Below are 25,073 nucleotides of genomic sequence, written 5' to 3'. Positions count from 1 at the left end.
GAACACCAGCGTCACTGGCCACAGTGAAGAGAGTTTTACATCGCCATGGACTGAGAGGGTACAGATGAAAAAAATAGCTTTTGCTCCAAAATCAACACCTTCAAGCTCACAGACATTTGCAGCGGTGAATGTGGAAAAGCCAATTCCTTCTGGAGACAAGTTTTATGGTCCAGCAGGACAAAGATTAAGCTATCTGGCCCTAATGCCAAGATGTATGTTCAGAAGCGTAAAGGTGACGCTTTCAAACCTAAAAACACGGTACCAGCTGTCAAGCACGGTGGTGGTGGTAGCATCATGTTCTGGATCTGTTTTGCTGCCAGTGGTACTACTACATTGCTCAGCAATGAAGGAGGAGGATTACAATCTCTTCAAATTAATCTCAAATGAACACCTAGACAGTTAAAACAGGTACAGAGTTGAGTGTTCAAACAGGAAATGATCACAAACATGTTAATCAAAACTGGTTTTGGAATGAATAAATCAGTCTAGCATTAAACTTATGGAATGGTTTTCCCAAAGCCCTGACATCAACTGTATTGAAAATTTGTGGATTATGCTTAATAGCCAGGTCCATGCCAGGAAACCAACCACTTTAAATTAACTTAATTCTTCCAAGAAGAGTGGTTGATCTACATATGAATGTATGTAAACTTCTGCCTACAACTGTAAAGCTGCATGGTTGTAATTTGGAGAGATGAGTCAGGCGTCTCAGCTGGTAGTGGCTCTGTCAGGCTGTTAGAGATATCACCGAATATGCACGCCACAGCTTTTTGTCTGTGGTCTGTCCATTTTTGATTGCATTATGTAGGAAAACATCTGATAAGATCGCAGCCTGTGGAAATGGGCTCAAATGGCACTGCACAGTGAAAATAACAAATCCACTATCTGATACTGCAACAGCCGGCAGACATCTGCAGACCTTTTCATGCTGATTGTGTTTGTCTTTCTTGTGCTCCTTTTCACCCCCTAGCTCAAAAATATTTACCTAGCTCATGTGATTCGTTTTGGACATGGGCTTGCATGTCTCTCTCAGCTCCTATTGATAGTGATGTACACACAGCTTATCTTACAAATGCAGAAGAAGAAGCAAACAAATTCGAAGAATTTCCCATTTGGAAATGTAAACAGATGCAACAATGGGGACCTGAGGTATTTGATGATATGTCTGCAGTTACAAATAAGACAAATTTGGCTCTTTTGATACGTCTTTCTTTGGGTAACAAAGAAGACTATCTCTAGATTTTACTATTCAAGATGCATAGTTGAATTATATGTAGGATTATTATGAAAACTCTGTTATCTCTGATGTAGGGGATTTCAAGCTGCATTAGTGTAAATCTCCTATTATGCACTCCATCAGCTTCTTTTCTCAAGCCTATAAGCTGTGTTAAAGCTACAATCACTGACAATATTTGCCTTTTAACAATATCTCAGTTTACATTAGCTTATAAGAGGACAAAACATACAAAGAGACATGTTTTTTGAGACATTTGACCAGAGAGTGAGAATACTAAATTAATTTCAATTAAAAACAAGCGATTAAAATAATTGCCGCTTGATTGGCTAAACACTGAAATTTAGCATGACTAAAGATCTGAAAACTCTCATGATTATTTTGTCAAAAGGTTTCTTGTTATAGAACATACATCACCAAATGTTTTTGACTGTTTAGTATAGATGTGGATAGATGTATAGATGTGACTGGCATAACACCCACACAGTAATGTCAAAAGTATTCTTTTGCAGATTTAAGGTCATGCCAAAGCATCTCAATTAGATTTTAGTTCATGCTTTAACTAGGCCAGTCAAAAACCTTCATTTCACTAGCTGGGCCCACGTCCTCATTTTAGGTTTGACAGCATTTTAGTAGATAATGAATGACATGAATTAAGCTGCGGTTTGGGGAAGGCCTCGAAAGGGACTGGCAGCAGCTCCCAGGCCTAGCAGATCCCCATGTACTAAATTGAATTGAAGAAGTTAAAGAATTGGAAAGGGGAATATCGGTGGGGCACGTAAACCAGAATGAACAGCTTGTAGAACTGGGGGAACATATATAGATAAGAACCGGAAGGAGCATGTTTGGAGGCGTGGTCCCGCTCCTGAAATTCCAATACTTTATCTTCAATTAGTTTTTTTGAGCCATTCAGAGATGGACTGGCAAGTGTGTTTTGAATCATTGACCATAACCTTAGTGTGTGTTTTGTTTTGTTTTTTTGTTCACATAAGGGCACTGTATAGATGTGGTTTAATATTTCATTCACTCATTAAGGCCAGGCAGTCTAGACTTCTGTTGTATGACAACAGACAACGTTTCTGATGGTCGTCAGACTTTTTGGTTTACTTTCCAGTAAATTAAACATCTAGTGGATTTGGACAGCTCGATATTATTAATGTTACTTTGTGCTCTGTGATATCCTGATGGACATTTTTCATTCTGGAATATTGTGATAAGAAATTTCTAACCACTTTCTAATGTGTTATAGAATACAGATCTGATTTTTTTTTAAATCAACACATTAATAGATGTTGAAAAGAATTTCATCTACAGTCTCAGTTTTCTACTGAGTTTTTAGAGAGACTTAAAAGTTGACCTGAGTGAAGACGTTATTCAGACTTAACTTTATTTGCCCCTTGTTCAACCTTCTTCCCACAATCATCAGCAGGAATCTGCCCCATGGACCATTCTGAGTTCACTGAGGAGTTCACTGTTCCTCAGCTTCTTTCACCAGCTGCCTCACCAGAGTTTTGTCTTGACCTTGACTTGTACCCACATCTCCACATCTGTCAGATTGGCTGCCCTCCAGACACTTGTGAGGTTTTAACTGGCACATGCCTCGGGACTTCCAGCTGTGATCATGATTTTATTGTCTTTGCCCAACATGAGCTTCCGCTCCTTTCTAAAAGCTAATGAACCTTTACATCAGAGCTTACTGTGACCTGAACCCTTATTTCTTCACTGCTGTGGTACACTAGTCTTTGTACTTCATCACTTACATGCAAGGCTTTTAATTGATTATTGACTGAAAGAGGAAAAACGCTCCAACACCTGAACATCACGCCTTAATGGTCCTATAAAGACTTTTAAGCTGAAGGTCTTGGAGGACATCGGCCATGTACTGTAGGTTCAGGAGTAGAAGCTACATCTTACTTTCCAGTCATTCAAGCATGAAATTGAATTAGTCACTGGACAATTGCTGCCATCTAAAGGTCAGACGGTTACCTATATTTGTAGCATAGCTGAGGGTATGTACAGCACTACAGTGCTATAATATAATTTCTTCTTGTAAAAACAAGAACTTAAAAAAAAGACTATATGTTACCTGTAATGTAACAGCTTTTTAAAGACACAAAACAAACAAGGCCTACAATCATGAAATTTCTCATATTTTAATGAGCTTCACAAAGTACAAAACTAATTTTAGTTTGCTTTTTTTGAAAACTACCCTTGTAAGCAGTCCTCCATGGCCTTCAGCTCCTGTAATTCATGGCAGTGTGGACCGCAGTGAAGGCAGAGAAGTCGCCTGACCTTGGGGATGACGGAGAGAGCCGTCCCTCGGGAACCACTGGGAGAAGGAGAGGAAAATGACGCAAAGGTTGTTATTTCTGCAAATAAAGACAGTCAAAAACAGAACGTCGTAGAAGTTATGAGACTGTGAAGCTTTAGGCACCTGGCTCAGGTACGGTTTGTCATCTTATTAAACCAAGTTTAGGCAATTACTCTGACAGCTGCAGTGTGACTGCACATTTAGCACTAGACACTAAAAAAGAAGGAAAGCAACCTGAAATTTTTTTCTGCCCACTCTCTGCATAACTTTTCTCACCCGTTGAAGTGTAGCTGTGCTAATTTGAAGAGTTGTCGACCCAGTTCAACGCTTTCTTTTCCAAACTGGGAGGCAATGGCTACAGCGCTTCGCTCCAGATGGGATGCTGCATTATTCCAGTCACCTACAGAAAAAGCAGAACACAAACAAAGCAGTAAGAAGACTGCAAAGAATATGCACAGATGCTTTTTGGAGTTTTTCTTACTCCTCAGGGTGTTAAAAACACAAACACCATTAACCACATAGCTCATATGCAAATACTCCACATCATTATTATGCGTACCCATAGAAGCATAAGCTCTGGCTGTGGCATCAGCTAGCTCCCCCTGTAGCGGGTGTGTCTCTGCAAGGATGAGACCAGACTGACACAGAGTCTTTTTTAGCAGTCTTAGGGCCTCACCTGGGGGAGGGTAGAAGAGAAGAATAACATGACAGTGATGTATTTCTATATTTGACTAGATTTGGATGTTTATTTTTTTATTTTATTTTTTTTACAAGCACCTGGCCTGTCTGTCTCCATGAGTTCCACAGCCTTCTCCAGGTTAACCCTGATCTCCTGCAGCCTGTTGTTCACGTCAGATAAGGACATACAATGACTGCAGGATGAGCGTGAACATACAAATCCGGCTTCTCTGTCCTCACTCCTTTTCTGAAAAGTATTTACAGTATTTTTAAATGATTAACATGGAAATGTCTGTTGACATTTCCATGTCTGTTGACATGGAAATGTCCCCCCCCCCCCCCCCCCCGTATCTAATTCAGGCTCATGGAGGGCTGGATCTCAGCAGTCCTAGGGCAAGAGGCTTGGCATACGCTGGACAAGTCGTCATTTGGTCACAGGGGAGAAATAGACAACGATTCACACTCACATTCACACCTATGGTCAATTTAACATCACAAATCAAAATAACCCCGTACATGTTTTTGGACTGTGGGAGCAATTCAGAATGCCCAGAGAAGACCCACAAGGACACGCTACACAAAAAGCCTCCAGTCGGCAAGTGGATTCAAACGCCTGTGAGCTGTGAGGCAAACCACTGCACTTATTGAATTTAGGGTCACAGAGGGGGCTGGAGTCTATTCAAGCTTTCATAGGATGAAAGAAGGGGTGCACCTAGACAGGTTGCCAGTCCATCACAGGGCTAACACAGAGAGACACACAACCACACTCTGATATTTAAATGTACGTGGAGAATTAGAATTAACTAACCAGCATGTTTTCAATTGCAACACTGTGCCCCCCAGAATTAATCCTGAAAAAAATCAATAATGATCTCATACTTTGAGAGATCCTTTGCACTTGATGCACAGGAGTCCAAGATCTCTGCCCTCAGCGCCTGGCTGCTGCTGTCTGGGCTCCTCCACGTCCTGCTGCTGTTGGCTACAGGCCTCACACTGACACAAGAAGTAGTACTGCTCTTGCAGAAGACGACGGCGTTCCTGGGTCACCATTCTGCTGCTATGAGGACCTGAAGGGAAAATAAAATGAATGGTGAAAAATTGCTTTTATACACAAGGTTATGATACCATATTGATTCTAATCCATCTAAATGTTCCATCGTACATCATACCATAGCAGTGCAGGATCTCTTGTCCAGGAGTGATGAGTCTGGCTGCTCTGACTGTTACAGTGACTCCCTGCGCGTTGTGCCTCCATTCAGCTTCACCCCCACTGAAGTCTGCAGACAGAGCTGAACCAGAAGGCTCAATAATGCCTCCAGTGCTGAACACAAGGCTGGTATTGGGGCAGCAAGAGTGATTGAGAAGACTAAGAGTCGGGAATACTGCAGTAGCAATGCGAATTTCCCTGTTGGACTGCACCGGTGAGTTTGTTGCTCCTGTGAGATGCAAAAAGCCGAAACAAAACGCAATTATAAAAAGGGACCTCGTGCATAGTCTACACTACAGAGTATTCACAGTTGCAAAAAAACCTGAAACTGAATTTTTGACCCAACAAGCAGTGTAAACATGTCCCATCATCCAAGCATATTTACAATCAGTTCCTCTTTTAACTTCATTCTCACTCACATTTTTTATTACTGTTTTCGTTCCACTGAGTTAGAAAAAAAAAAGCAAAGTGAGCGCACTGTAAATCTTCCTCTGAAAACTTCTGCTGTGCCGTCACACCTGAAGCAGCTAAAAAACGACTTTTATGCCAGTGGAATCGTTTTTAGTTGTGCCATCCATCAATTTCATCAAAGAGGGAACACGATTTTCTTTCTCATTTTTCTGCCTCTGACATGCAGCTGCAGCTGTTTATTCTAACTAAACTCAATCTGAGCCAACTTAACAACACATTTTGCACCTGCAGTCACCTGTGTCTTGCAGCACGACTATTGCCTGGGCGTTACACCTCAGCTGTAGGATGTGCTGTAGAACTGCACTTCCCAGCATCCATAGCTCTGCATTCCAATCAGTGTCTTCTCCCTCCTTGTTTGGTCCCTGTGGGGTATGGCTCCATGATACAGGTGGTGGTCCTGCCTTGCTGAGCTTCAGGTAGAGTGTTGCCGCGGTGACCGCACACATGAAACGCAGAGCAGGGCTGTGGTGATTCAGGTGGTGCAGCAAGTTATACATATTCAGGTAAGAGCCCCCATAGGATGATGTAGAAGGATCACTCGAATGATTATTAAAACACTCCTTGTGCTCGTCTCTGATTGGCTCCCTTGCTAGTAGGAAGTTTTTTAACCCTGCCTTGAGAGCTACCCTCAGGGCGAGCTGTGACATAACGCCCATCGCCATCAGATCTGCTCCCAGCGCACACTCCCAGCGATGATGTTCTTCCCAGGCTTCCTGCTGACAGCCAGTTGAACAGTATCGGCTGTAGCTACACCCGTCACATGGCACAAGACTCAGCGTTTCAGTCAAACACCTATGGCAACGCCTGTCCTCTATTCCAAACAACACTTCTCTCTCTCTGCCGTACCGTCCCACCTTCCCTTTCACCTCCTCCATTCCTGGTAGGAGGACACAGCTGTACGGCCTGTCAGTGAGAATCACCTCCCCAGCTGCTATTCTATTTACAGCCACCAGGTGTCGACCTTTCTCCACAGTGGAGTCAACAACAACTTGAGGACAAATCCCAACTGTGAGAGGCCCAACAGATGGTGAATTTGCTGTGTCTGAACCTTTACAATCGTTTGAGGCAGGTTTTTGATCATTCTCCCTTCCCTTTTCATGTACAGAGAGATGTTTAAAGCACAGAGTGCAGCGGTCCTCCAGTTTGTGTAAAAGATGAGAGGGATAGCCATTCTTCACGGCTCTGTCAATGTCATCAAGGCATTCCTGAGGAAAACAGAAAAGCTGGAGCGTGAACAATCACAAAATCAAAGACTGTGAGCAAAACATAGAGATGACAGACGTTTTACTAACTCATGAATTCTGCACTGAACCGGAGGGGTAAGGCTTAGAAACCTGTCATAAGAAGACTGAGAAAAGGAATACTGGAGGCATTTTTTAAGGACAATAAGCAGTGCTGTGAATGCTACATACAGATTGTACACAAATAAGCACTTTTATCATTCTGACCCATTTCACACGCCTGCTAAGCTGTTGCAAGGTTTTACATATGAAGTATGATTCTGCCAGTTACAGCTCTGGCTATGGTTAGGTAGCCTAGCTATCATAATGATGGTCTGTACACTGTGTGTCAAACAGGCAGCTGAATTAGGGGGGTCAAAGAAGGTCTAGTCAATGCACTGACTCACACATCATTCACAGCTCTCTATTCTCATCATACCTGCTGTTGTCTATGTAGAGGACTCAGAAAAGAGCAGTTTAGATTTAGGCCAACATGAATTTGAGAGAATTTTAGTGTGAGGACAGCATTTGAGTTGGTGTGGTGGTTGTGATTAGGATTTGCTTTAAGTCTGATGTTGAGAGTTTGTACCACACACTTAAACCCGAGATTGACAGTCAATGTGATTCAAAAATAGTTTGTTTAGTCAAGAGACCGAGTATATATTGGAGAGATAGTGTACATATATTGGAATAAGGATGTTTAAGATGGTGCACGCAGAAGGAAAAGGTGGAAGGCCACAGAGAAGATTCATGGCTGCACTGAAGAAGGATGTTTAGAGGGTTGGTGTGATAGAAAAAGGATGTCAGGGAAAGGCTGATATGGAGACAGATGATCTGCTGCGGCAACCCCTAAAGGAAGGAGGAGTAGAAGCAGAGGAAGGAGAAGAAAAAGAATCTGCTATGATTCCAAGAAGAGAAGTCGAAGAAAAAAAACAAAAGAATTCATTTTGTTCTGCGATCTGAACCTTGGATGAATGAAATATGCAGTAGTGCATTCTTTCCTTGTTGGATAGGTTTACTGTTGGCTCATGGCACAAACGTTGAAAACCACGGCGGGTTTAGACCTATAATCCCAGTGATTGTGGTTAGGATAATTAACTAGTTTTATTTTAACTCTTTACTAATCCATTAGGAGGACCCTTTCTGAACTGAGTGGTTCCTCTCATATGTCAGGTCTGCTTATAGAACAAAATGACTATGTCTGCATCAGATATTAGTGAGAGTGGTCTCTGCTTATAGAGCTACCCTTGGAAAAACCCGAAAACTATTCTAATAGTCACCAAACCACGTCTTTATTGACATATACAGAGGTGTCAAAACTCCTCATTAAGGGTACAGGGGAGGTTGTTAAATGTCATCTTTATTAGAGAAAAGAGTTAAAGCCCAACCAGACGGGGTTAGGTTTAGACAGTTATCAAGATTTTGCTAAACATGCACAATTTCATAAACTAGAATATCTAATTCACACTTCCCATTTGAAGGTGTTAAAAATTTAATAAACTGATAATAACTTATTTGACATGTTAGGCTTAAACATGAGAAACTGCAGGAATTACTGTTTTTTAACTTCGCTCATCTTAACTTTTAACTTTTTTAATCTTTTTATTCCCGTTTTTTGGCAGATTAATGTCCTCCCACAGACACTTCCTAACCATACAGGCTTATTATACATCGAGTAATGGAGAGCAGGGTTGTTACTGTGGACTCAGCTGGTGCTTCAAAACTCTTACCTGACTTGTGAGGGGAGAACAGTGTGGAATTAGCAGTCAAAGGTGTTTTATAACAGCTTCAAAAGTAAGTAGGATAAATGAATGCCCTGTACAGTTTTGATTTAATCCTAGTGCCTGGCACAAGTTTGAGAAATAGGATATTAAAAAATATTATAATGGCCAATATTTTTTTATTTAATGAATCATAAAAAAATCATTATAGAAGATGAGCTCCTGGTTGCAAAGCACCCGCAGAGGTACAGTGACTTATAAATGGTTCCAGGAAAAGCTTCTGTGATGGAAACAGGTGTGTTGTGAGGAACATGGGTATCCTTCCTGTTGGCCACAGCAAGAAAGTCTTCAACATTGTTAAAAAAAGAACACTTATGCAGTCTTGTGTGCAGCTCATCAACCATTTGCATGAGGATTTGAACCAGCACGTTTTTCTCTGCAAGCTTCCTACAGGCAATTGTAGATCACACCATGACAACACTAGCCAACCACTGAGCACAGCTGGTTTTAATGGTGAAGGTGGCACAGACTCACCCGGTAGTGCTGCAGATGGTAGAGCGCAGCAGAGCGGTTGGCGTAGCACAGAGACAGCTGCTCCGAAGTACTGGGAGCAAAACAGATGCCCTGCAATAACAGGAGACAGTGGAGGTAGGGGTTTATGGTGGGTAGTGTTTTCATGTTTAAGGTGCTTAATATCAAAGGCATGCTTACACTTTTAGAGTCAAAATAAAATCCAGATACACCTCAGATGTAACAGCGATAGTCACCAGCTTAGTATTTCTTACTTAACTTACATCAGAGCTAGTATTTCACATTTTTTCAATCTCTCTGTGTTTACACACCACTCTGCATTTAATCATTGGTTATTATTAATCTCTGGCTTTATTCCACAGTGTGTCTTTTGTCCTGTCTTCCCCCCAATCACTCCAACCCATTGCAGCATATAGCCACTCTCTTACTGAGCTTGGTTCTGCCGGTGGTTTCTTCCTGCTAAAAGAAAGGATTTTTTTAACTGAATTAAAGTATCTAGGGTGCCTACAGTCCCAGAGTAAGATATAATATTGTTTCAAATTTACCTTTGAATAGTGCAGAGCAGCTGCAGTGTAGTTTTTAGTCTTGAAGCTGGAGTTTCCCCTCTCCCTGCATTTGGCTGCTAGCTCTGCATCCTTCTGTACTGAATATACTGCAGATACTTGCTGCAAGAAGTCCAGATCATCTTGTCTGCAAAAACAAAAAGAACCCTTTAATAATACACAGAAACACAAAATAGGTGAAGCAGAGCATTGTTCAAAAACTTTTCCTGGACTAAAGTCCAGTTCAGGTGGTCCAAGCTGTTGCAGCTGCCCCAGAACTACCAGTCAGTGTAAGGTTAATAAAACAGGTTCGTTGTCTTAAATCCACTGGTACTACATCAGCTGAACTGGGTGCTTACCTCATGAGACTTAGAGCACATCTGAAAACGCCATCTATTTCCAGCAGGGACGTAAACTGTTCATTTTGTTTGGGCTCGAGAGAGCGCCACTTCTGTGCCACGTGATCTTGCCACTGAACGCACAGCAGATCCATTATGGATTACAACAGAACCGCGTCACCTTGTTGACAGGACCGCAGGACCGGAGGGTAGTTGGGGTTTGTTTTGAATCAGTTTCACATCAGCTCTCAGCTCTCTCAGCACAGCCGTCACGTTAGAGTGGACCAAACTACAGTTCCCGGCAATATCTTTCACAATAAAATCAAAACTGCAAACCCGTGGCTGTGCAAAGACCATCCTGTATGTGAAAATTGAAAACTATTCTCCTTATTAGGTTAATGACACAATTCAAACTAATCACGTTGTCGTAAAACAACATTTTTCTGTAGTATCCAAAAATAATTCTGAAGCTAGGTTTCATTTTAGAGGTTATAAAATTGCTTCTCGTGACTATTTTCAAGGCGCTTTTCACATTTTGCACCGGGATCTGATATGTCATATGAGACAATATTCAAATGCTTTTGATATTTGTAGTAATGTGTGAGGGCTGTATTTAAATAAGTAAGTTTTGGAAACATCTGTTTAAAAGTAGTAACACAACACTCCATACAAGTTGGATTACCTTTGGTGTTATTCAGTTTTTTTGCCCCTTGCCTTTGAAGTTTTGTTTTATTCATTTCTGGCTATTATACAAATACACACATAGTGGTGGTCACAGCTTTGTTGAATCTGTTTGTTGTATAAATACAAATAATAAGTTTTATTTATCTAAGTATTTTTTAGTAAAAGGGGTGTTGCGTTGTTATTATGCAATATTATCTAAATGCAATTTGGGTAAATGCTGCAGATGTAGTAGTATGTATGTAGCATGTTTAGTTTTTAAACCAGTGCAGTAGCTGCAGACTGAAACTGTCAAATTAATCTAATGCAACAGATTGGCAAAGTAGTAAATGTCGTCCAGTAGCATAACGTATCGTTTATTTTGAAGGCGTAAATGTGACATTTCCGGTCTTTTAACTTCTCGGCAAAGTATCGTTTGCCTCTCTCCTATCGCGATAAGTGTCATGGCTTTTTTTGGGGGAGCTACGTACCAGAAAAGCTAAACTCCTCAAGCTTTGAGATAAGCTTCACACGAGAGACATGAACGTACCTCTTACAAAAGGGGCGGTTGAAGTAAGCATAAACCTTAAACTGACTGAGCTGCTGTTTTCTCTTTGACTCCGTGTCTCAAGCTTGATTGTGGTGTGGTGTAACTTCAGGCTGCTAGCACTGTGCGCTAATGTTTATCTTTGGTCCTAATGGTTCATCAGCTGTAGCATTACCAGATCAGTTAAAAAAATAAACTTTGTTACTGGTTGATTTAAAAAAGCCCTAAGAGCAATATTTGTGATGAAGAGCACAAACAATCAGGCTGGGTCAACAGAACAATCTGTTTTGGGGTTATAATGACATTTTACCTCTCGACAGTTTTTCGATAATATTTGACGTCTAGAGAAAGTGTTTGTCACCATCCAGATGAGCAACAGAATAGATGACAGTTTGTCCAATGGTTGTTACACTGTAACTTTGCCTTAGCAACACTGTAATATGTAATGAGGACAAACAGGCAGTTGTAACTAACGACTCCATGTGTGTTATTATTGATGTCTAGGCCCTCTGCAAAGGCTTAGATGTGGACAAGCCCGTGCTGCAGCTGCTGGTGAGTGGCTCTGTGGAAACCCACTTGTATTTCAAATTACATGATATGCATAGAAGGCTCTATTATAGCATAAGTACAGAGTATATGTGAGTATATATGAGTTATAATTACAATACCATCTGGAAACTAAAGAATTTAGTTCTAGTTTTAGACTACTTATATTTTTCTTTTTGCAGTGCAACTTGACTTAACATTCAAGCACAAGCACAGAATAAAAACAGCATTTTTTTTTCAATTTTGTGACTAAAAGTTTCATGTTAAAATGTATTCTACACGTATTATTTTGCATTATGGTTAAATACAACTATATATCATTCAGAAATTGTCACTAGTCGTCTTTGCAATGCAAACCTTTCTTGTTAGTGTGTGGGATTTTTTGTAAATTTATTTTTTATTTTAACAAGCCAATAGTCGGACATTTCATGATTTATTCAGTTCAATTACATTTAATTTATATAGCACCAAATTACAACAAGATTAGTCTGATCCAGTTTTATGGCGAGTATGCCAGTGAAAATTTTGTGGTTTTATCTTTAATAGTTGTTGAGATCTTCATGTTCAGACATTTACTCAGTTGCCAAAATGCATGCTACAAATGGGTCAACAGACCATTTTCATTATCTTGAAAAGTATTTGAAGGTAAATAATAAATAAATATCTCTCTAATCATTATAAATGTCCAAATGTCAGATCATAAAATCTTTATGCAAATCTGACATAGTCAAGCAGAAGGCTCACGGTGTTTGGAGATGAAATGATCCAGTGATGTCATTGTGAACTTGAAATAGCTTTGCCATTGCAGATGGAGACATAATAGAGATTGTACGGGATGTATCAACAAGAACCATCTGATTTCAAAGTGCTTTAATTCCACAGCCACATACTGTTAGAAAGAGGAGATTTGTGAGTTTCATGTGGTTGCTGGTAGGTAGCAGTGACTACAGACATGCTCACAAAAGTATGAGACAAGTTTAACTCGGCAAGGCATATGTTGTATGGACATATTACATATAGAGGGGGACACATTGAGTACTTGTCAACAGTGAAAGTTTTGTATGTAAAATTTTATGTACAGCCATGTTTTTTTTACTTACTGCAAGCTTCTATTTCCATTACTTTATTAAAGATAACCTTTAAAAATCAGATGATTCTTTTTGTTACGCTCTGTATTTTTTCAATTCTTTGTTAAATTTGTAAAATGAATGAGCTCGCATCTCATCTTCTGATTTCATTGTATGATGGGCTCATTTTGAGCTGAGGCAAAGAGTGTTTACTCTGTCTCATGTGATAATCTCCTCTTCATCACCTCTACACCAGATCTTTTAGCATCTCATCTGTCCTCTGCTCTCTCCTGTTCTCTCCCCCTCTCACCTCTCCTACTCACTAAAACAGCAAAATCAGCACATGCAGACAAAATGCATTTTTTTCATTAGTCTGTGTTATGCCTGTACTTGTGTGTTAAACAAACAAACATCAAACACAGGTGTCCACTGTACCTGTTTTGTGATTAGAACATTTGATAACGTCTGAGCTAGGCTAGCTAGTTAAACATTTCCCTTCTTTACACTCAGAGCTTACAGATGAGGCAGTGGCGCCCTTAGGTCCTGACTCATCTGCTATCTCTGTGGAGATCTTCGAGGGAAAGGGCTGTGTAAATAAATGTCTGCTTGTTATAATTGATTTTATTGCTTCTTTGCTGTCATGTGTAAACAGAGCGGTTTAATGATTTCTATTAATATATCTTGGGATCTTTTGTTGTTTTGATTTCGAAGTCTTTCCTTCCCTCTCTGTTTGTCAGAACATCCGTCAGATCAGTAATGCCTCAAGCCCACCCAGGTTCCGACTTATGATGAGTGATGGCCAGCACTCTCTGACTTGTGAGTGTCCTCCAGTAGTACAACAACTTTTAAATTTGGAAGTGACACCAGAAATAAAAGTCAAAGATAATGCGCAGGTCTTAAATACTGAGATATAGCCAGTTAAACTGTGATATTTCTTTTTCTAGAAATTATATATGAAAGTTTCTGTGTATTTTTGTGTCTAGCTTGCCTGCTTGCTACCCAGTTAAACTATTTATCTGAAGAGAACCTCCTGGTACCAAACTGCGTGTGTTTGTTGAAAAAGACCATCAACAACACTTTGGCTGATGGCAGGTATGTGTTGACTCTTTATTTCCTTTCTTCTTTTGTTTACTGATGTTTTCCCATTTGGTATAATTTTCACTTTGCTCTTTTTTTTGTTCCAGGCGTGTGGTTGTTGTTATGGACATGGATATATTAAAGTCAGCAGAGGAAACTGGGGGGAAGATTGGAAATCCCACTCCTTATAATACAGATGGTATAGTACTTTTAAAGTGTGCATGAATCAAGGTAAGAAACTGTAATAAACAGCCTCTGGAAGCCCCTCATGGTGTTTGTTCCACTTTTAGGTAAGACTTCATCTCCACAGAAGGTGTCATCAAGTACCTATGTTCCAGAGTCCCCTCCGTCTGCTGCCGTGCCTGGACCCTCCTATAGGAACTACAGTTGTGAGTTTGTTGTCAAACACTTTGTATATGAATCATGGTATCATAAGATAATACTGCTGCCATTTCCTGCTTGTTATTTAGTCACTTGTGTGGCAGAAGCACCTTTTCATTGTGTTGACATCAGCACTACTTTATATCTCACTGTATCAGAATAAATCGCTTATAATGCAAAACAATGGCTTTTGAGAACCTGAAGAAAAAGTGCCTGTACTTATTCATTTACAATATGTGCCATTAATTATATGATATGCAGCACTGTGCAGATGCTTTGAGGAACCCCTCATCTCTTCATATTTTGCCTCCAAGCAGCCAGATTTTCTTTTAGGTTTTTAAAGTGTTTTTTTTCCTTTGGGTGTTGTCTGCATTGTCACTAATTTTTCAGTCAGTCCTTGTAGCTGACCATTTTCAGAGGAATGGGTTTTTTGAGCCACTTACACAGATCTATCGATCATTCATGCATAAAACAGCAACTTAGCTCAATATATGAACCAGTTTTGCGTCTGCACATGACAGGCAACTTAGCAAAGAAACAATGTTAATTAGTATTTGTAGTTGAATCCCCCCAAAAAAGCCAAAGTTTGAGATGCATAAAGTGGTAGTTTTGCATCAGTAGGTGATTCCCAAAGACTTGCTGCGTGGATCTCAGCGTGGTGTCCTTAAAAAAATGTAACAAAACTTTGTTGGACAAAAGAAAAAGCAGCAAGACTGAAAAAATATCCACAGCAGATGAACAGAATCTGAAAATCATGTCCTGAAGAAATAGAAAAAGGAAATCCAACAAAGACCTGATGCAGGATCCAAAAGTTGCATCTGGCCCTTCATTTGATCCATGTACTGTTCACTGAAGCCTCATCAGAAATGGTCTCAGTGGAAGGGTGGCTGTCAAGAAGCCATTCTTAAGGAAGGTAAACAGGGAGAATAGGCTGAGGTGTGCTAAATTAAATAAGAACTGGACTGAAAATATATGCCAACAGATCTTATGGAATACAAATTGGACATTTTTGGTTAAGTCGTCAATATTTATGGAAGAGGTCAGAAGAAAGGTACAACAGTGAGTGTCTACAGCCATCTGTAAAACACGGTGGAGGCTCTGTCATCCAAAGGAGTCCTTTGAATATTCCTTTAAGAAGCCTGGAGAACTATTCCTGAAGACTTCTTAAAGGAATTATGAGAAAACTTGCCAAAGATTTAACATGTTTTAAAAGATGTGAGAACTCTGTCTGTTAACTCTCAAAAAAACAGAATTAAGTGAGTTTGCACATCTTTCAAAATAATTTGCTGCAGCTATGTCCCATTTTTCTAGCAGAATATAAAGAAATGAGGAGTGACTCAAGACTTTTGCACAGTACTGTACAGCCATGTTTAACTTTATTGCTATTTGTTATCTATTTCTTCCCTGAAAGTGACTCGATCTGCTGTGTGTGTGTGTACTGCTCACACATTCGGGAAACAGCAGCAGTAAAAGCTTTGATTTCAGAATGATCAGGATGAAGCTATTAATAGTAAGACCAAAAACATGATCCAACAAGCCGCAACATTAAGACTGCCTGCTATATATAGTGTATGATCCCGTCATGCTGTGTAAAAAGCTCTGGTGGCATCATGTGGTGTTTGGCAGGACACCACTGGGTTGTGGTTTGGGGCCTTTGTGGTTTGGGCTTGTTCTGGTGAATCCAGCAATTGCTCAACATGATTGGTTAATGCCTTAGGCCCTTTTCAGTGTTGCTGGTGTCAGTACCAAGCAGTGGGGTGCATTGTCTGGCTGGAGGAGGCCACTGCCATAAGAGGGATTGTGCTTGGTCTCTAACATTATATATGTAGGTGGTGTCAAAGTGTGCCAAGGCCTGAGGTTTTCCTGCTCTTGGATTATGGATATCATTACTTGCTTTGCAGATTACAGTATTTAATTACCTCACTGATTTAAAACAAGTCCTCATTTAGCCGTACTTACCACAAGGTCTTTAATGAACTACAAATCATTTTTGTCATCTACAATTCATATATTGTAGTGGTATAGAGCACCTAATCATGTGTGTATAATATTAAGAGGGAACAAAGGAGGGTTTTGTTTTAGTTTAAACATACGATGTTTGGTCCAGTTATTTCAGGGACAATTAGAATATTATTTCTTATTAAAACCTAATCTTGCCAACAGAGGGAGCCAAGCACCCTTTAAGCAAATGCTGCTGACGGTTGATTTGCAGTCTTCTCACTGTTTTCACCTCAAACTGCAGCTATAATTTGGTGGAGAACAGAGACTTGGAAAGACATTGCTAACCAAACAGTACATCCTGATGTCCATCCCTTTGATATTCATAGCAGTTCAGTGTTCAAAGGCTGTAGTCTGGGGGTGGGTTAAGAACTAGATAAAGCAGGATCATAAGGCACACTGTGGTAGCCACAGGAAATGCTAAATGAATGGTAGACTAAAGTCGCTTTAGTCTAAGTACCTTTTTTCATAACACGTTGGGTACTTAAATCATATTTACAGCTCAGCCATCAGAGCGGCAAACTATCTTGTTGCCCACTGGCCACTGGGGGAGTCCATAACTCACTTCTTCCTCTATTTTACCACCAACCAGAGTTTTGTAACATTTTAGGAGCCCCAAATGATACTCGCTTTCCTGCCACAGTAGCTGTTGCCATGTATCATGCCTAAAGTAGTCTGCGTTTTATTGGATCTGCTTTTATTAGCTTAGCCTTTGTTTCACTCAGTTGTTTTATACCACCACCAACTACGCTTAGCATTGACATTGATTTTGTTATGTGGCAGAAACATACCCGATAGTCCTCCTCGGTGGAGAATGTAGGCATGTGGGTGGATAATGAGTGCTTAGTATATTGCGCGTGTTTGTGCATGTGTAGGTGTGTGTCTGTGTGCTCATGTTGTGACTGAGGGAGCTTGTGTGGGCCGGTGGCTCCTCCAGTTCATGGCTTCATGAATATTGTGTTGTGGACTGAATCCTGTTGTAGCGATGCACACGGAGAATCGGCGCGGGGGGGTTGAGAGAGAAGTCAACTAATTTGACTCAGCAAAGACGAGGCTCCGCATTAACTAGTTCATCAGAGTCCTTTCCTCATTACATCCTTTGATCTGTGTTGCTTCAGAGATTCAAGCTGATAGATGAAAACTGCTCCTCTATTTAATTGTTCTGTTGATGAAGGGGTCTTGTGCATAAAGTCTCAAGTCTTTTCTCCTTTTGAATGCGACTTAGTGATTGATTGTTCCATTATTTTTCTAAATTGCATTCTTACTAAGTCGATGCATTTTTGAGCTTTTCCAAGACTGCTAAATGCCACAAATCAAGCATTTCCATTGAGCTTTGGGTTATGTAATGACTCAGGGGGCTGTTGTTGTATTCGAGGGTTTTGATTCAAACCTCTGTGCAGACGTCCCAGTCTTTGAGCAACATACTGACTCCCTGGGTGCCTCCATTTGGCTAACTTGGCTCATTACTTCTTTCAATTATGTCTCTTTCTTCTACTGTAGCTCCGTGCAGCAGGGATCCTATTGGCAGAGAAGCCTAAGATGCAGGGAAGAGACACAAAGATGTAGGATATGTATTTACCAAACAGCACATCCTCTTTAACTCTTACACCATTTTCATGAGATAGCTACCACCCATGTAGACGTAAGGTTAAGAAATATTAAAATAAACATTTTAGAGGTATTAACTGAAACTCTATGACTGCTGCTCCGGTGCTTTATGTAGATATATATGTAGATATATTCATACACTAGAGCAGGGATGTCAGACTCACTTTACATTATGGGCCACATACACTACACTTTGAACACAAGTGGGCTGAACCAGTGAAACGACATGATAAATTGTTAAAATTACAGAAAAAGTTCTAGTAGCTCCATGCCTAGACTGGTTTTCTTAATTCTCAGAAAATGTCTTTACTGTGGACCCACTAAAAAAAAAGGAAATTTCTTTAGTTGATAGAGGACACCTTTCATGTGGGCCAGAATGAAGTCTTTGGTGGGACAATTCTGGCCCCCAGGCCTTACGTTTGACACCACTGCATTAGCGCATAATGAAACAAAACCCATTACTAAATCAATGGAAAAGGATGTCGCAGTGAAGTTTATTAATGGTTGGGCCAAACAATAATTCACGGTGCAGCTTTATACGACATACATTTCTCCTGAATGAGCCCAAATACAAAAACTTAACATACATGTTATCCATTGAAGAACTGGAACATATTTGATGATGCAAAACTAAGATCAGTTCTAAAATCACAGACCAGAGGACAGAGGAGTGAGAAACTGGAGGAAGCGTACAGTAATTGGCTGAATGGAAAGCTGCTGTAGGCATTGTGCTCTGTAGAGACTCCTGACCTTTGACACCTTGGGAGTAGGAGGATGCTGTTAGAAAGACTTTTCCTGTTGAAGATTTTGTGGCATTTATTTTAAGTGTTTTGAGCGTCTAGTTGTTTGAGAGCACCTCTTAGGTTCGCAGTCCTCTCTCACTTAAACAGAACAGAACAGAAAAAAACCCCAAAAAACAGCAGTAGGTATGAAGTCAGAGGCCACGACACAGTTGTCACAGGTAGTTCTGTGTTCCCATTTAAATATTCATCAGCAGCTATCTCTTGAAATAGAGTCTTCTCAAACTGCTTCGTAGATGATATTTAAATTCCAAAAAGATATCTGCACTCACTAAAGTGCGGTTAAAATAATATCCATAATTCATCACTAACCATTCTCTGTAGGTTTCTTTTTTCCCCCACACAACTCTTTCCCTTTTGCCCTCACTCTGATGAACACACACACACACGTTTTCATTCTTTCTCATTCACATTCTCTTTTTTTGTTATTTTTATTTTCTTTTCATCCATACTGTATATTCCCCTCTTAGTGTATACTCATCACAGTCCACTCTTTAACAACAGGAACTGTCGAATATGGTATTGGCATACATATTAGAAGCCTGCATTGATCTAAGCCACAGAAAACGAGCATCCTTGATAAAGCTCTGCCCCCTCTTTGCTGTTTTTCAGTCCATTTCCGATTCCCACCACCTATCATCTCCTCATCTTCTCTTTCGCCACCAGTTCCCTCTTCCTAACTCTCCATCTAGATAGCGTGTGTATGAATATTGATGTTAATTACTCCTCGGCTGAAAATAGCTGTTCAATCTGTGAATTTCCCCAAGGAATTTGATCATGAGGTGCACACACACACAGAAAGGAGGGTATCATCGAGGTGCATATTTGTTGTGCTTTACAACCGGAGCTTAAATCAGAGGGAGTGGTCTCGGTGGACCTGATTCGCTTTATCCCTGAAAATCCCCGCACACCCTCCTTTCCAAAAAATACTGCTGCTCAATATGGCATGTTATTCCTGCCAAAAGAAGCAATTGCATAAAAAATATTGTGTCAGCAGATAAGTGTTTGGGTTGAATCATACTGATGGGGCTGATGCTACTTCATTGTGGGAGGTGAGATAGCACCTTATGAGTCTGTGGGCTGGTCCAAACTGTTGTATCTTGCAAAGAAGAACACAAAACTTGAGGAGTTTTTTTTTTAATTTTATACAAAGAAAACTTCATCGTAACTTAAAAAAATACAGTTGTGTTGATTTATTTCTATGTGAGGTAGTTAAATTAGTCCTGAGTTGAGTATGCACCTAACAAAGACAGAAATAAGATCAACACTACAAAATTAAATTCCATAAATTACATATTATGCTATTGAATCACTCTCAGCTTGAGTAATTACACATTAGCCTTCATATTGATATTTTCTGACAATTTTAGCATTCAGTGGATGAAGTAGATAAATTTTATGTTCTGTTGAGCATTACACAGGACGAGAAATATGCAATCATTGTTTATTAACCTCCCATATTCTCTCCTACTGATCTAGAATAACTGCTCTGTCTTTGACCCAGTCTAAGTTAAAAAATAGTCATGATGCATGAACATAATTAAGGCAAGTATGTTTGCTTTCTTGGCCATGAGACCAATAGTCTGATAACTAATTCTAATTATTCTTTCTCCTATGACTGAAAGGCACGTACAGATATAGTAATTATGAAATGAATAATTGATTGGCAGCCTTACCCGAAGAAGAAAAACATTTTTATTAATTGGCACAAACCGATGTTAACAGGGAATTAAGTAACTCTGAACATGCATCCCTGTTGGGAGAATTTAACTTTTTCAGGCGTTTTATTATTTTGGCAGCTGCTCACAGATCACATGATAGTACTACCACTAATGTTTAATACCAGCTGAAATTTTTGGCAGCATGTTTCAGAATGTATTGACTAATAGCAAACTGGCAGGTGCTCTACCACTGTAGTTGGGCTAATAAATACCTCACGGTGGTTGGAGCTTCGATAGAGTTAATGAAAAACTATTAACAAGCTACTTTTGCAACATAAGAGACATAACTTATGCAGGTATTAAATAGAATGGAAACTAATGTTTGGTAGTCTCACCGGATGTGGGATCGTGCTACCTACGTTAATAGTTCAAGTCTCAAACCTATAAATCAACAGTAAAATAACACAGAGAAAATCAGCAAGTCTTCCCATTTCAGAAGTTTGAACCAGCCAGTGTTTGCCATTTCAGTTTGAAAATGGCTTTTGTGGTGAATCCATTTTCAAGATTGTTGATGATCTCTTTCAGCAATATTAAATTACCATGTTGTTAATGTGCAACACTCTTTTAAGTATCTTCTTTGTGTTTCAGCTCCCGGAGGCAGAGGAGGAAGTTTTATGGGAAAAACACCCATGAAAGCTTCTCCCATGAAGGCCTCAACTATAAAAGCATCGCCCAGTAAGGGCTTAACCATGAAGGTTTCACCCATGAAAGCTTCGCCCATGAAGGCCAACAGCGCTTCTCCAGCTTCTTCAGCAAAAGTGAATCCTATTGCAAGCCTCAACCCCTACCAAAGCAAGTAAGTGCAAGTGAGCTTGGTCTAAATTTGCTCACTTTTATATACATCAGGGGTCTAAGACTCATTTTAGCATGCAGCTCAAATGTATTTTAAGTTGGTCAGACCTAGGAGACAGTGACTATAAAAAAATAAAGACAACCAAATGTTTTCTAATTATTTTAGTGTAAAGACGAACCCTTAGATTGTGAGACATTCAATTTTAACTGTCCAGTTTTGTATTTATTTCCACATTCAGTCGTGTGTCATTACAAAGAAACAGAACTGTTGGAATGAAGAGACGTGCTGACATGTCTCTGCAGCTTAACCATCTTACTTTGGTGTATTATGGCGGGCGGTAGATAGAAGAAGAAGAATATAAAACAGATAAATCAAACATCTGGGTAAAGAAAAAATGAACAATTTGGACATTTTGCTGTGGGCAGGATTGGACCTTTTAGTGGCCACTTGTACCTTACATTAGACACCCTTCACATACATGTACTGTGTGTGAGTTAAGTTCTGTAGCAGATCATTGTAAAGTTGTGAAGTTGAATCTGACTTGCCCATATTTCTTCCTAATATCCAAACAAACTTTAAGCTGTATATGTTTATGATTTCACTTTGATTTTGTTGCTTTTCTGCTCATCTGCTAAACAACTTTCTCTCACGCTGTGATTCTGCTTCCCCGCTTGCTACCATTTCTTGGTAGCACTTTGGGGCATGAGTTGACGCATGCATGTATGAGCATTCATTTTTTTTCACTCACAATGTGTGTGGCTGTGTGAATTTGAGTGTGCATATGTTATACAACCCATTTGCATGGAAATGAAATGAAATGACCGATCTTGCCTTGGAAACGGACACTTTTGCAGCAGGTACTGCTGGGTCTTTATGGTCTGCTGCTGAGGTTTTGATTTTGTTATTTGGCCTGGTGGGGATTTGGCTAACCACGTTTTTCCCATTTTCCTCCCCTCTTACAGTTTCACCTCCAGGGTTCCATTTTACTGCCCCCCACCCCCACCCCCCCCCACCACCACCATCATGTTTCTTATCGTTTCATTAGGCATAAGTCTCTGTCTCTGACCTTAAAGTTAGCTACAAAAAGACAAGAGCACAGCATAACAAGCTCTAGTTGCCCAGATTGTAGTGAAGGCACCCTGTCAACTCTCTCTGTGTTTGGGCACTGATAACGTAGCACTGTTTGAAATTGCAAGCTGTAAAGATAACTGTGCCTCTAGGTGTTGTAATAAACTGATGACTGTTCCTACTTTGAAGTTGGGGAGTACCTACAGTGAGTAAAACAGATGACTTCAGCAGCTGTAGTCCTTCTATGAACATTTGGGTGAGATTAAAAGTGGAGGTTTGTTGTCGTTGTGTGACACAGTGTTACATGCAGTGGATTATATAGTGATGCTTTCTATGTGTGCAAGGTCTTTTATGGCTGTTCGCATGGCTTTCCCCATCCCATTCTGGTGTTGTTAAGTAAAAGCATCTAGAGCAGACTATAATTGGCTTTTGACTGTCATAAACCTTGGTGTAGCAGTCTTATCCATACTGAGCAGGAAATAGGGTTCACTCGAGGCCAGCAGCTGCTCTTATGATAGGGGATTTAATTGCAGGCAAAGTTATAGTATGAATATCCTCCACTGCAAAATTATCAATGCAGTCAAAAAGAATCCTGCTTCATAAAGTGCAGAGCACGGCTGGCTGTTGTTAAAAACAGAACAAGAAGCACATCCAGGATTTGGCAGATGTACAACAACCAGTTCACTCTTTAAAAAGAAAGTTGTGAGATGCTTTATTTTTCCCTTTCACTGAACTTTAAAAAGACTGTGAAGACACTCATTCAATTTCCTAGGAAATTGTTCTTTTTGTGCAGTTGTGTTACACATTGGTGACTGATGTGTGCTGAGCTGGAATGCTCATTAACAAAAAAGGAGGCTTTTTAAAGTGTCTGCAGCATTATTTACTGTTTGACCTTTAGACTCATTCCTTTAGTTAAGTTTCACACAGCTGTGCTGTTAAAGACAACTTATTTGCAGTAATTTGTTATTTTTAACAAAGTATTTATATTAAATGTCCTGTTTGTATTTGCATAATGAATATCTGATGATGGAACACGGTGGAAGGGATTCGTGTATTTACAAGGTGCAGGGCTTTAATGAACCAAGGATTTTTGTTTGACAAATATTCTCCACTTATAACGTCTCATTCATTCATACAAGCACTTTTTATACAAGTGTTTTCTATCTAACATTCACAGTCTAATGAGTGCATTAGGAGCTACTTACAACACTCTTCCCTTAAAAGTAAATACTGCCGAGAAAGTGAGCTACCTTGGTGGAGGTTTGTGTGCTTAAAACAAGAGTGCTTCTTTTTTAAAAGTGAAATCATACCAGCAGACTGAGCAATTTTTCTATTCATACAAAAGAGGAAGTTTCACATCGAGCTTGGGCTGGGTGAACCTACCGCTACCAGCAGACACTGGAGCCAGTGAAGCTGTAGCTGTAGCCTAAAGCATTAAAGATTAAAGTTGGTGGAACATCATAATGCAGGCTAGTTACAGTAGCTTAACTTAAATGGATCAGCTCTGTAATGGTATAGATGCTTTTTTGCCTCATGAAAGTAGCACCGGTGATTTAGTGACCAATTATTGGGCCAGATGAGAGCATACTGACCAAACAATTGACAATACCTTGGTAAGTGGTTAGTGTGCCAAGGCCAGTGAGTTCTCAACAAGTCAGTTTTTTTATGGTTTGTCATCAAAAATAACTTTGATGAAGTGTTAAGAGGATATATTTGTAACATACGACTGGCATCCTGTCCAGGGTGTACCCTGCCGCTCGCACTATGTGAGCTATGACAGGCTCCAGCCCCCCAGTCACCCTGAATTGGATGGATGGACGAATGGGCTTTAATACAATCACTGCCAAAGACAAAATTATCTAGCAATCAGTCTTTTTATAATATACAATAGTGTTAATTGTGTTTTATAGTCACAGAACAAAATTGCTCTAGGTCTTGAATGATTAGTGATTTATCAGTCACTGATTAATACAGTTTAATTTTTTTTTTTCCATAGGTGGACTATCAGAGCCAGAGTCACCAACAAGTCAAACATTCGCACGTGGAGTAACTCCAGAGGAGAGGGCAAGCTCTTCTCCTTTGAGATAGTGGATGAGAGTGTAAGTAGAGGAGTAGAGAGGTCTTATTAAATCTGACTGTTGCATCTTAACATGGTCACACATGGCTGATTTTTGCCTTCTATGTGCAATGAAATGGTGTTAAATGGAAACGTGCTTGTCAACAGGGTGAAATCAGGATCACTGCTTTCAACAAGGAAGTGGACAAGTTTTTCTCTCTAGTGGAGCAAGGCAAGGTGAGCAGATCCCACTCATCTGTATCCATCCACACTTGAAGCGATAAGTGCTTCCTTGAAAATTTCAGGCAAAAATTATAAGTTTTACATGTGTTTACACTGAGTTTTATGACTCAAGAGTGGAAAGAAAGGTTTGCGCTTGCATTCGAGCCAATAAATCTGACTGAATACTCATTTTGACAAAAGAAAGATGATCTGTAAAGGCCGTAAAAATTGACACACTGCTTGCGGCTTAAGTCTCAGGTATTCATTTTGTATGCA

The 25,073-nt window shown here is 40.0% G+C and overlaps 2 protein-coding genes across 3 annotated transcripts in view; one reads left to right on the top strand and one right to left on the bottom strand.

Annotated features, from left to right (window-relative positions):
• Positions 1 to 3,397: 3,397 nt before the first annotated feature.
• Positions 3,398 to 10,525, bottom strand: smyd4 (SET and MYND domain containing 4). Of its 2 annotated transcripts, none has more exons than XM_063488305.1 (10): positions 10,275 to 10,525; positions 9,919 to 10,063; positions 9,377 to 9,466; positions 6,137 to 7,106; positions 5,393 to 5,659; positions 5,103 to 5,290; positions 4,323 to 4,470; positions 4,105 to 4,221; positions 3,822 to 3,945; positions 3,398 to 3,563 (listed from the first exon to the last, which is right to left on the bottom strand). In XM_063488305.1, exons 1-10 carry the CDS (start codon positions 10,406 to 10,408, stop codon positions 3,440 to 3,442), a joined length of 2,307 nt encoding a protein of 768 aa, XP_063344375.1. In that variant the 5' UTR covers positions 10,409 to 10,525; the 3' UTR covers positions 3,398 to 3,439. The 2 variants fall into 2 exon arrangements, with proteins under 2 accessions (XP_063344375.1, XP_063344376.1); XM_063488306.1 differs by having other exon boundaries at positions 3,399 to 3,603.
• Positions 10,526 to 11,363: 838 nt separating this feature from the next.
• The window catches only part of LOC134637612 (replication protein A 70 kDa DNA-binding subunit-like), a 43,401-nt gene continuing 29,691 nt past the window's right edge, over positions 11,364 to 25,073 (top strand). Inside the window, exons 1-9 of the mRNA XM_063488068.1 lie at positions 11,364 to 11,486; positions 11,965 to 12,012; positions 13,811 to 13,889; positions 14,057 to 14,165; positions 14,258 to 14,349; positions 14,441 to 14,539; positions 21,247 to 21,454; positions 24,516 to 24,618; positions 24,744 to 24,812. Coding sequence (XP_063344138.1) covers positions 11,454 to 11,486; positions 11,965 to 12,012; positions 13,811 to 13,889; positions 14,057 to 14,165; positions 14,258 to 14,349; positions 14,441 to 14,539; positions 21,247 to 21,454; positions 24,516 to 24,618; positions 24,744 to 24,812 — 840 coding nt within the window. The 5' untranslated portion in view covers positions 11,364 to 11,453. The remainder of the gene's footprint in view (positions 11,487 to 11,964; positions 12,013 to 13,810; positions 13,890 to 14,056; positions 14,166 to 14,257; positions 14,350 to 14,440; positions 14,540 to 21,246; positions 21,455 to 24,515; positions 24,619 to 24,743; positions 24,813 to 25,073) is intronic.

The sequence above is a fragment of the Pelmatolapia mariae genome, linkage group LG10_11, assembly GCF_036321145.2.
Source record: "Pelmatolapia mariae isolate MD_Pm_ZW linkage group LG10_11, Pm_UMD_F_2, whole genome shotgun sequence".
Taxonomy (NCBI): domain Eukaryota; kingdom Metazoa; phylum Chordata; class Actinopteri; order Cichliformes; family Cichlidae; genus Pelmatolapia; species Pelmatolapia mariae.
The sequence above is the reverse complement of the archived record's forward strand: the minus strand, read 5'-3'. Positions and strand labels throughout refer to the sequence as shown.